The sequence below is a fragment of the Scyliorhinus torazame genome, chromosome 16 (genome assembly GCF_047496885.1).
Source record: "Scyliorhinus torazame isolate Kashiwa2021f chromosome 16, sScyTor2.1, whole genome shotgun sequence".
NCBI classification, from domain to species: domain Eukaryota; kingdom Metazoa; phylum Chordata; class Chondrichthyes; order Carcharhiniformes; family Scyliorhinidae; genus Scyliorhinus; species Scyliorhinus torazame.
The window spans coordinates 175,464,992-175,477,274 of record NC_092722.1 but is presented as its reverse complement, the minus strand read 5'-3'; the positions used below and the strand labels follow the sequence as shown (position 1 = coordinate 175,477,274).

Sequence of the window (12,283 nt, the reverse complement as noted above, 5' to 3'; positions counted from 1 at the left end):
CCCTATCTCCTATCACTAAGCCAGTTTTGGATTCAGCTTGCCAACTTACCCTGGATCCTATGTGCTTTTACCTTCTTTATCAGTCTCCCATGTGTTACCTTTGCTGAAATCCATATCAACTGTACTACCCTCATGCTAAACTGCCCTTTATTGTCCAAAAAGTCTGCGGGTTAGGTGGAGTTATGGGGCTGGGTCGGGGGAATTGGCCTACCAGTGCTTTTTCAGAGGGTCAGTACGGACTACGTTCTGCACAGCAGCAATTCTAAATCGCCTAATATAATTTCCCTTTCATTGTTGTGAATTGCCTTCATATCTCTCCTCTATTGCCCACTGACTATTTGGGAGCCTCTAATACACTCCCAGCAATGTGACTGCCTCCTTTTTATTCTGAAGCTCTACCCACAAAACCTCTTTTGAAGACTCTTATAAGATATTGTCCTTCCTTACTCGAGTAACTGACTTTTTAATTAATAATGCAACATTACCTCTCTTACACCCTTCCCATCTCGCCTGAAGAACCTATACCCAGGAATGTTGAATTGCCAGTCCTGCCCCTCCCTCAATTCCACGTGTCAATCCATGCCCTTGACTCATCAATCTTACCTATAATACTCCGAGCATTGAAGTAGAGGCCATCCAGCCTCGCCTTATTCCCGTTGAATTCAACATGGTGAACTCCTTCTGTCTGGCCTGTATGTGACTAGAATTCCACACTAATCTTGTTGACTTTTAAGTAGCCTAGCAAGCCACACAGTTTCATTGAGCCTCTACAAAGAAGGATAAGACTGGATGAACCACTGAGCCGAGACCTAGGTATCGAACCCGGGCACAATGAAGATGCAGCCAGCCCAGTGAACCCCACCAAATCCTCATTGCTAACATCTGGGGACGAGTGCCGAAGTTGGGAGGGGTATTCCACAGACGTAGAAAAAGAATGCCATGGTATTTGGGAACAAAAGTTGAAGTTAGCTGCCAGCGTGTGGAGGACACCTGAAATCTGAAGGCATTAAAATTGATGTTCATAGCAAAGAGGGCAGCGTAACTCGTCACGCAGCCACCTACTCTGTATAATTATAATTCATTCTTTCAGTCTCGGAAAGATTGTCTCTTCAGACCTCCCAGCTCTTGAACTCTACATTACTGAGTCTCTAGAACTATAATCATTTAAATCTAAGAAAACGATTAAACTATTTCAAGATACGAATGTGCTTCAAAAATATTTCAATTGTCAATTATTTTATCTGCATACTGCGTTTGAAACCAAACTAATGCTTTCAAAAATTTCTTTTTAGGATGAAAAGGTTCCTCTAAAACAAGTTCTCCTATTGTTTGGAGCTGTGACCTACACTACATGTTTGGGAGTATGTAATCAAAATAGTATGTGTTTTATGAAAAATTATCTGATTTTAGCAATTGTTTCAAGGAGCATTTATATTGGTGATTAGTGTATGTTGGGCTGGAAAGAAAAATCTTGTTGTCATTACTTAAACAGATAAAGTGTGAGAAATATTTTCCTTTTTGATTACACTGAGCTGGGTTCGTGCTAAATGCCAATGATGGCCTTTTGCAAAATCCAGATTGTGAGCATATTGCCTTTTTTCTCTGTCTTTGTGCTTGACAAAATGCTTTTAACAAAATGCTCTGAGCTCATTATAGGTTTCTCTATTATCTACTGCCTACGGCTATTTCATTTTTGCCATTCTCTTCAACACCATTCAATTTTCTTTTGGCAGAAAGTGCTTTTAGAAAGATTACATGCTGTGAAGGCATTTGATCAAATGGAAAGGATGTACCCATGCTATTTCCTTTGTGGCTTGAGTGCTGGAACACTGGTACCTATCACTAACAGTCTCACAACTTTCCCCCGCATATTTTTTGTGCAACCACTTCAGAAAAGTACTAACTTGTGCTATGAAGTGGCTCCACAGGTGTTGGCAGTGCCAACCAAAGATGTTCTTCATTTATTAGCTTAACCAATGAACGTTGTCCTGCAGTTCAACAAAGGAGGACCGCATAGTCCAATGTTGTCCTCATCTGATAACCACATACGCTTCAGAATGGATTGCTTGATGGGAAATAACAATTCAGAAATGACTGTGGCTATTTGCCTGTGTCTATTGTTACTTCAATAATCCCAAGTGTGTTTTACATTGTGCATGAAACATTTGGAATAGTTTGCATCCATCTTTGATTCTAAATTACTATTTTTTAAAATCTTTTTAAATGTAGGTTTTCCCTCAGTTTGTGATGCACCGCTATGCATCAAACAGTCCTGTAATGTACACTGTGTTCAAAAAGATTCTGCCAGTTCCTGTACTTGGTAAGTAGACCGTTGTTGGAGCAGTCAGGCAGGGCATTAGGATTGGGTTCTTTGGGAATCAGAATGGCAGGTTGGTGCAGTAGGACGCTCAGATAAAAGAATATTGTTGAAGGGTTCCTTACTTCACATCTGCACTAGTCTACCTGATAATTCACAATTGCTTTAATTATCGATTCCCAGGCTCTATGGAAATGGCATCAAACTTTTGATTTGCCCCTGAAGTCTGTGTTCCCACTTTCACTCACAACACTTTGTCTGCTTCTCCCTCTGAATTCTCCTCTGAGCAATACCTTGGTCTCTGTTCTCTTAACTTCACTGGTTTTCTGGACTGTATCTGGTTCTTTGGGATGCTTGTCTCTTTGCTGCTCCCTTGTCCTGTCCAGCTTTTCCTGGCAGAGTTGAGAGATGTTCCCTCACGGGGGAATGTCTTCAACTGCTGACAAATTCAGGTAAAACTAAATTTAAAAGCCATTCTATGTTACACAGCCCCCACTGGCTAAGCAACTTCTGCCAGCATCTATTTACTCTTCATGCTGTAATCCTCTCTAAGCACAATAGAAATATGGCTGAAATTGAAAGCAACCCCCCACACATTGAATAAACTGGGATTGTTCGCCCTAGAAAGACGGAGGCTGAAGAGCGACCCAATGGAAGTTTATAAAATTATATGGGGTATAGATAGGGTGAACAGTTGGAGGCATTTTCCCAGGACGGAAATGACAATTCCATGGGGCACAAGTTGAAGGTGAGGGGGGGGTTCAGTGGCGATATACGGGGGAAACCTTTTACACAGAGGGTGGTGGTGGCCTCGAATGCACTGCCAAGTCAGGTGGTTGAGGTAGATACATTAGCGAACTTTAAGACTTATCTAGAGAGACACATGAACAGATGATACAGGCGGTTGGTCTAGATAGACACGTGATTGGTGCCGGCTTGGAGGGCCGAAGGGCCTGTTTCTGTGCTGAATTGTTCTTTGTTCATACAAACACCTTCATCCAGAATGAATCTAACAATAGATTTTACCCCTCCTAGGTGCAGAATCGTTAAATTGAACCCCTTCAAACTGTACCTTATTTCTAATGTTTACCAATACAAATATAATAAATCCCTTAAAACATTGTTTTCCTAACACAAGCCTTTGGCTTTTGTCTGGTGAGGATTGGTAGAATGAATGCTAAATTGACTGTCTCACTCCAGAGATTGAAGGGGTGGGTCTTAATTTTTCTCTTCCTCTACTTTTTAATCACTACTAGAAAGAGATGACTTCCCCATCAATTTTTCTGGGCAAGTGTCCAGTCTTGACCAGCTGCAAATTATTGGTGTCTTATCATGTTTTAAGATTCATGTTCAAGAAGGATTCGCAGTATAAGATGAGCTACGAATTACTTAAAATGTTTGATTTTGATACTTGTTCGAGGCTTGTTTTGATTTCACTGCTCTTTTTCCCAACAGCATTTGCAAGTGCTCTGAATGTGGCAATAGTTAGAGGCTTTGAATTTGATAAAGGAATTGAAGTTGCGGATATAAATGGAAATGTGGTCGGAGTCTCTCAACTAGCTGGGACTAAGGTAAAGTTTTAAGTGTAGTGGTTATGTTTGTGGACTGACAGACTAGAGTTTGCAAAGTCACACCTCGTCATGTCATTTTGTGAAGTTGAATTCAATCTGTAAGCTAACACCAAAAAAAATAACCCTAAAAATTACCATCGGACTCTGCACAGTTTTCTTTACACATGGGTCTAGTTCACTCTTGTCTGTTGACTACTTATAAAAGCATAGGAACTGGAGTAGGCCATTTAGCCCCGTGAGACTGTTTCTCCTTTCAAAGAGGTGATGGCTGATCGACAGCAACAATAACTTCTTATATGCCCCATACCCCTCATATACCTTTGGGCAATAAAAATATGCCCATCTAAGATCTAAATTTAACAATTGATTAAACATCAATTGCCGTTTGCAGACGAAAGCTCCGAACTCTACCACCTTTTGTGTGTCGGCATGTTCTTTAAGGTCACTCCTGAAAGTTCTGGCTCTAAATTTATGCTGTTCTGCCTCCTTAGCCAATATAATCCTTTCTAAGGTATGGTGCCCAGAATTGCTCACAGTCCTCGAGATGTGATCGAACCAGGACTTTGCATAACTGGTATAATTTGTACCCTTTTTAATTCTACTGTTGTAGTATTTTCTGTACCTGTTTGTGACATTTCAGTGATCTAGTTTTCTGGTCCCCTAAGCCTCTTCAGACCTCTGTTTCTCCCGAGTGCCCTCTGAAGTGACTTCGCAAACAATTGTTACACGCAAGAAGAAGGCATGTTCACTTTCTAAAGGCAACCCTTCCATCGTCACCCACATCCCAAGACCTTAATCCACCCTATTTAAAAGAAGAATGCACCTTTTGTCACTGTGTGTCGACAGTTCCACATAAGCAAAGCCAAAGGTTTGAAAGTTATGTTTTCTCAGGGTGATCATGAGATAGTAGCCTGTAATGATTTCTTAATTAATTTCTCCAAATCCAGTTTGTCCTTGAGTCCCACGTTTCGATAATTGCTGATATTGTTGGCTCTATTTGAGGGTTACCTTCTTCAATGTATTAAGATGGAATTAAAGCTAGAAAGAACAAGGAATATTATATTCCTTATAGTCAGTTGGAAAAGGAAGAATCCAAAGCCAGTCTTTACTTGGAATAGATTTATTCACAGCATGAATCATTGCAGGTATATGTCTCCTGACTACACTCCACGCCTTTGTCAGTAAGTGCCTCTTTCCAAGTGCACAACTAAGAATCCAATCTATGCCCACCACCTGTATGTACTTAACTTCAACCAATGCAATGAACAAAAAATAATGAAAAATTGTAAGCTCCCTCAAAGGGTCATTTGGAAAGTTACTCAAAACGTTCTGACAGACACAGAACAAACATTAATGTTTCCGGTTGCATTTTCAACCTATGCTAAGCCAATACATCTATGCCTAAGCAGTAATTAAGATGCTACAATGGCTCCCAGTCATCCTGAGATAAGTAGGGGAATAAGACAGTTACTGGACTTGACCAGTCTTCATTACTAGAAAGGTAAAAGGGCATTGGGTGAGGACAGAATTGGACCTTGTTCTATGCAGTCATCACTCAATACCCCTCTCAAACTCTGACCACATTCTCTTCTTTCCATTTATAAGACCCTCCGAAATTGACCAAACCTTTTATCATCCTCCTATTCGACCATTGGATTGACATCCATTTTCCTCAATCTCTGAAGTGTGCTAAGACATTTTTCTGTGTGGAGTTTGCACATTCTCCCTGTGTCTGCGTGGGTCTCACCCCCACAACCCAAAGATGTGCAGGGTAGGTGAATTGGCCAGGCTAAATTGCCCCTTGATTGGAAAAAAAAGAATTGGGCAATTAAAAAAATGTTTTTAAATGTATTCTGTTGGTGCAAAAAGCTGTTAAAATTGTAGTAAATCAGATACTCTTTCAGTAACAGTGCTATTTAACACTGATGTTTTCTGACATTTTTACTTGGACTCCTAATATGGATCTTTGGTACAAGTTGAGTTCCACATAATTATTCACAGTCTGAGGGAGGATGAAATTCTTTGGTTAATCTTAATTAATATTTAGTTCATTTCTGTTGATTGACCTCTAAATACCCTGAAGTACAGTAATCTGAAGATTTTGCTGTGTTTTAAGTATAATAAAGAGTTAAGTCAAGGTATGCATGAAAATCAAAAGGCTTTTAAAAGTTGCATCTTTGAGATTAGCTGAAAAATTTTCAAACTGTATTTACTCCTATCAAGGCAATAAAAGAGACGGCGCTCTCTCGAGCAGTATTAGTTGGAGCTACAGTAACTGCACCCAACATACTTGTCAGCTATTTACAAAGGTAGGAAATATTTTTGAAACAGTCTTGGATTTCTTGACAGACTCAGTCCAAGTTATGCATCTATATTGTTTGCTAAACACTTCTTAATGTTGCGACAATTACAATTATTTAAGTTAATTAGCATTAATTTAAAGTCAGTTTGATTTTGTTTTTCCCTACCTTTGTCTCTTTTTGCTTTTCTACAATATTCACAAGGAAACAAAGAAAGACTGGGATTTTTATAGCGTCTTTCACAAGCATTGGCAGTCCCAAAGTGCTTTAGAGCTGACAATGTACTTTTTGAAGTGTAGCCAGGATTGTGACTACACTTGTCGCCATAGTATTGTGACAACAGCCAATTTACACGTAGCAAACATCCATGAGATAATGCCCAGATACTTTGTTATTTTGTGATGTTGATTGATGGATAAATATTGGCCAGGTCATGGGATAGATACCCTCATTCTTCAAATTAGTTTCATGGGATCTTTTACATGCACCTGAACAGGCTGATTTGGCCCCTCAACTGGAAGTCCCCCAATTCCAACAGTGCCACACTTCCTCAGTACTTCACTGGAGTGCCAGTCTTCATTTTTGTGGGACTTGAACACCTCCGAATCTTCTGACTCAAAGATGAGGGGGTGAATTCTCCGCCGGCTGGATTCTCTGTTCCGCTGGCAGCGTACTTCTACCAGCGGGCTTCCCAGTGGGGTGGGGGGGTTTTAATGCGGCCGAGAAACATGCGGCTGGGGGACCGGTGAATCCCACCCGAGATTGCTACTGACTGAACCAAGGCTGACGCATGGGGGTGTCTTCAACGAGGAAAGAGAGGAGGAGGGATTTAGGGAGGGAATTGCCGAGTTTGGGGCCCAAGCAACTGAAACAAAATGCATACAAGTGCCATTTTTGTGATGTGTTTATATATATATATATATCGTGCATTTTTATTATTAAGTGCTCAATTTTTATTTCTCCTGTAGAACGAATTTCATAAAAAGATTTCCATTTGGTCTTGCTCCTATTAGACATATAATGACTGCCTTTGTATTCGGACTAATGGTACCCATCGCCTTCAGCCTGTATCCTCAGACGGGGAAGGTATGTGATGAGTTTCTGTATATGCTACTCCTAACTTAGTTATTGTGTAGATTGCCAGCCATTCCCGTTCCATCGCCAGTCTTTTGATGTCTGAGGTTATCAGATTGTTTTCCACTTGTCTGTGTTTTACTGGATTTGTTGATTTAGTGCTATTATTTCTTGCTGTAACTTAGACAGAATTAAAAAGAATGAACTTGCATTTATATAACACCTTACATGACCTCAGGGCGTCCCTAAGTGCTTTACAGCCAATGAGGTACTTCTGTAGTGTAGTGTAATGTGAGATTTGAACATAGAACATTTGGCGCCAACTTGCACACAGCAATCTCCCACACACAGCAATGTAAATCTGATTTTTTTTATTTTTGAAGAGATGTTAAGGGATAAGCATTGGTCAGGACACAAGTGATTTCTCCCTGCTCTTCGAGAAAGTGCAGTGGCATCTTTAATGTCCACTTGAGAGAGCAGACCGAGCCTTGGTTTAATGTTGCCCCCAAATTACAGCACCTCTAACCATGCAGCATTCACAGAGTCCTGCACTGGAGTGCCAGCCTGGGTTTTTGTGCTCCAGTCTCTGGAGCAGGTTTTGAATCCCTGGCCTTCTGACTCAGGCAAGAGTGTTTCGCTTTCCTTACGGTAGCTGATGCTGGATTTATCTGGTTTGGACTTGTGATCTCTGGATTGTGTCCGTATTTACAGAGGGTCCCTGAGGTATCTGCAATCTCTTTCTTTTTCTCCCTTGTTGTCCACCTCCTTGAGTGTCAATATTTGCAGATAGTGACCGACACAGGAAAGCTCAATTTTGAGGTGATAAGGTAAAATTTGCAAAGCTTTTCAAACTACATAACAAGATATTCAGTGTGTTGGTATTTAAGTGCAGGGGGATACACTAGATAATCTTGAGTTGTAACTCTGAGAATAATTGCAAAACTTGCAATGGATCAAATTGAAAAATGTGTTAATGATTATGTTGCTGATCTTTTAATACATAATGTATTGTCGGCAGTGCGGGGATTCCCATATTTTGAGCTCATAGAATCCCTACAGTGCAGAAGGAGGACATTCGGCCCATTGAGTCTGCACTGACCCACTGAAAGAACGCCCTACCAAGGCCCATTCCCCCGGCCATCCCCATAATCCCATCTAGACTGTACATCTTTGGACACTAAGGGGCAATTTAGCATGGCCAATCCACCTAACCTGCACATCTTTAGACTGCGGGAGGATACCGGAGGAAACCTACGCAGACACGGGGAGAACGTGCAAACTGCACACAGTCAGTCACCCAAGGCCAGAATTGAAGGGGCATGCTGCCCTTCTTTGATAGTGGGTTAGGCAATCAGGCGGGATAATGCATTTTAACCTTGGGCTGAAAGGAGGTTGATTAGGTCAGAAGAAGATCTTTTAAAAAGCTTTGACAAAGAGTCATCCAGACTCAAAACGTTAGCTCCCTTTCCTCTCCACAGATGCTGTCAAGCCTTGCTTGAGATTGCCCAGTATTTTCTGTTTTTGTTTCAGATTCCAGCATCCACATAATTTGCTTTTATTTAAGATCTTTTACATGTCTCCTAATGATCATTTAGATAGCAGCATTTAGTGTTGACACTCGGATTTTGTGGCACAAGGTGACTTTGATAATTCAAGGCAGTTGAATTTGAAGGGCGAAGTTTATAATTCAGAAATGGAATTTGTCTTGCCCAACAGTTCAATATGTAATCTTGTAAACTTTTTAATCTTTATTATTATTGTCACAAGTAGTCTTACATTAACACTGCAATGAAGTTACTGTGAAAAGTCCCGAGTCGCCACATTCCGGCATTCGGGTACACGGAGGGAGAATTCAGAATGTCCAATTCACCTAAAAAGCACGTCTTTTGGGACTTATGGGAGGAAACCGGAGCACCAGGAGGAAACCCACGCAGACACGGGGTGAACATGCAGACTCTGCACAGTGACCCAAGCCGGGAATCGAACCTGGGATCCTGGCGCTGTGAAGCAACAGTGCTAACTACTGTGCTACCATGTAGCAGCCCTCTGTGCCCAGGTACCCAGGTTTCCAGATTAGAAATGGCTGACGGTTGATCCTTTGTTTGCGAGGAGTTTGCTGATGGCAATCAGTTCAGTGTTGGGAAAATCTCATAGCTGACTTCAGTATTCCTCGAGGAAGAGGAATAAAGTGAGCATTCCAGGCCCCAACCACTCGCTGTGTGAAAATGTTTTGTTTTGCTTCTTCAAATCTAATAACTTTAAATCTGTGCCCCCTCATTCTCGATCCTTTCACAAATGAGAACACTTTCTCCCCAACTACTCTGATCGGACCCCTCATAATTTTGAATGCCTCTAACAAATCTCCTCTCGATCTACTTTTCTCTAAGTGATGATGTGGAGATGCGTGACTCACCTGATGAAGGAGCTACGCTCCGAAAGCTCGTGATTCCAAATAAACCTGTTGGACTTTAACCTGGTGTTCTCTAAGTGAAACAGTCCTAACTTCTCCAATCTACCTTCATAACTAGTTTGTGAGATGAGGAACTTAATGCTCATGAATCATTTCAGCACTTCTTCACAGGCCTTCACATCCTTCTTAAAAGTACAGCACCCGGAACTGGATGCAATATTCCAGCTGAAGCCAAACGAATGATTTAGGCAATATCAACATAATATCCTTGCTCTTGTACTCTAGGCCCTTAGTAATAAAACTGAGGGCACATTATTACATAGATTACATAGAATTTACGGTGCAGAAGGAGGCCATTCGGCCCATCGAGTCTGCACCGGCTCTTGGAAAGAGCACCCTACCCAAGTCCACACCTCCACCCTATCCCCATAACCCAGTAACCCCACCCAGCACTAAGGGCAATTTTGGATACTAAGGGCAATTTAGCATGGCCAATCCACCTAACCTGCACATCTTTGGACTGTGGGAGGAAACCGGAGCACCCGGAGGAAACCCACGCAGACACGGGGAGAACGTGCAAAACTCCGCACAGACAATGACCCAGCGGGAAATCGAACCTGGGACCCTGGAGCTGTGAAGCAATTGTGCTATCTACCGTGCTGCCCCACTGTATTAGCCACTCTCTCAACCTGTCCTGACACCTTCAATGGCGTATGCATCTACTCCTGCACCCAGTGTTGTACCTTCTAGTTTATATTGGTACCATGTTCTACCAGAATGAGTCACTTCACATTTCTCTGCATTGAACATAATCTGCCTGTCCATTCCACCTACTTGTCTGTACCCTTTTGAATTTCAACACTATCCTCCTAAACGTTTTGTATCATCTGCAAACTTTGAAATTGCACCCTGTACACCAAGATAATATATATCATTAATATAAATCAGGAAAAACAAGAGTTTCCAACACCGACCCTTGGGGAGCTCCAATCCAAACCTTCCTCCAGCCTGAAAAACATCATTAACCACAAAACCGCTGATGCTCCTCCTTGCTCCACCTCCAGTTGCAGTGCCAGTATCTCAGTAATGGTTTCATAGAATTTACAGTGCAGAAGGAGGCCATTCGGCCCATCGAGTCTGCACTGGCTCTCGGAAAGAGCACCCTACCCAAGATCCATACCTCCACCCTATCCCCATAACCGAGTAACCCCACCCAACACTAAGGGCAATTTTGGACACTAAGGGCAATTTAGAATGGCCAATCCACCTAACCTGCACATCTTTGGACTGTGGGAGCACCCGGAGGAAACCCACGCACACACTGGGAGGATGTGCAGACTCCGCACACACGGGGAGGATGTGCAGACTCCGCACAGACAGTGACCCAAGCCGGAATCGAACCTGGGACCTTGGAGCTGTGAAGCAATTGTGCTATCCAAAATGCTACCGTTTTGATGTAGAACTTTGTGAGTGAAGCAGCAGGGAGCCAGTGGAAATTATCCAGTCATGGGTTTGGGGCGGCTGGGGGCAAAGACACTAGAAAAATGAAAGATAGCTCATTTAGAAATGCACTCTCCAAGCAAAGTAACGCTGATTTTTTAAAATCTAAGCTCACTCTTAATTTTATTTCAGATAAAACGGAGCAATCTTGAACCTTTGATCCAGTCGGCCACCACAGAAGAGGACCTTTATTACAACAGAGGGTTGTGAAAGAGAGTCACAAAATAAGTTGTATTCTGTCTGGAGTCAATTTGTTCACATGGACAGATCCCACTGAGGACAGATGCTATCACAAAACGAGATCGCGGAGGCCTGAATGCAGGAGAAATTTTACTTGATGGAGAACTGTTAATAATGTGTAAAACACTGAATTTTATTGCAATTATGTTGACTAAATAAATACGTTAACCCAAAAGTCAGTTTTACTTCTCTCTATTTTCGGCACTTAAAAGGCAAAGGGCCATGGTCATCTTGTTGGGTTCTGAGATCGTGCTCCTCTGATTTTAATCAACAGTTGTCCAATACCTTGACTTATGTTGGGTTTCCAAGATTTTTCCCACCTTCTCTTTAAGGTGCTGACTTGTGCTTTAATGCAGTTCCATGCTTGGAGCCCTCTACTACCTCGGAACTGTGAAACGTTTGTACGTGTGCTTAGTCATTTTGGGGAAAACGTGATCAGAGAGACATCGCAGTCTGCATCCCCATCATCTCCTCACTCAACATCCATGCATGTACTAACCAACAGTGGTCACTGGATAATGAAGACCAATAGCTGTGCTCTATTTCCCTGGTTTCAAAGTATAGAAGCCTGTCACATAGTGCTGTCTTGAATGACAGCTCAAACCAAATGAGGGACATTTCTGGCCTGTAGGTGTAGCTCAGCACCACATTGGACAGTTTATTTAATCATGGAGTTGTTGAGAAGTATGCGGTTTTCCCTTTCCGAGGGCAAAGACATTATGGCCTTGAAATTAATTGCGGTTGTGTGCACCTAAGCATCCAAAATGGTGGGTGACACATTGGTAAAGCTTCCAATAGGTGTTCAGGGCCCCTGGCTGAAAAAGGTGCTGGATCCTGTACACCTGCACCCTCACAATCTCCTCCCTCCTCC

General features: G+C 42.1%; 1 protein-coding gene across 2 annotated transcripts in view; it reads left to right on the top strand.

Annotated features, from left to right (window-relative positions):
• Positions 1 to 11,587, top strand: part of sfxn4 (sideroflexin 4) — a 36,359-nt gene extending 24,772 nt beyond the window's left edge. The window contains exons 9-14 of one of the 2 annotated variants that reach the window (XM_072479513.1): positions 1,293 to 1,361; positions 2,230 to 2,320; positions 3,773 to 3,888; positions 6,112 to 6,197; positions 7,202 to 7,274; positions 11,305 to 11,587. In XM_072479513.1, coding sequence (XP_072335614.1) covers positions 1,293 to 1,361; positions 2,230 to 2,320; positions 3,773 to 3,888; positions 6,112 to 6,197; positions 7,202 to 7,274; positions 11,305 to 11,382 — 513 coding nt within the window. In that variant the 3' untranslated portion in view covers positions 11,383 to 11,587. Of the gene's footprint in view, positions 1 to 1,292; positions 1,362 to 2,229; positions 2,321 to 3,772; positions 3,889 to 6,111; positions 6,198 to 7,156; positions 7,275 to 11,304 lie in introns of both variants that reach the window. The other variant, XM_072479512.1, reaches the window with a different exon arrangement.
• The last annotated feature ends 696 nt before the right edge of the window (positions 11,588 to 12,283 follow it).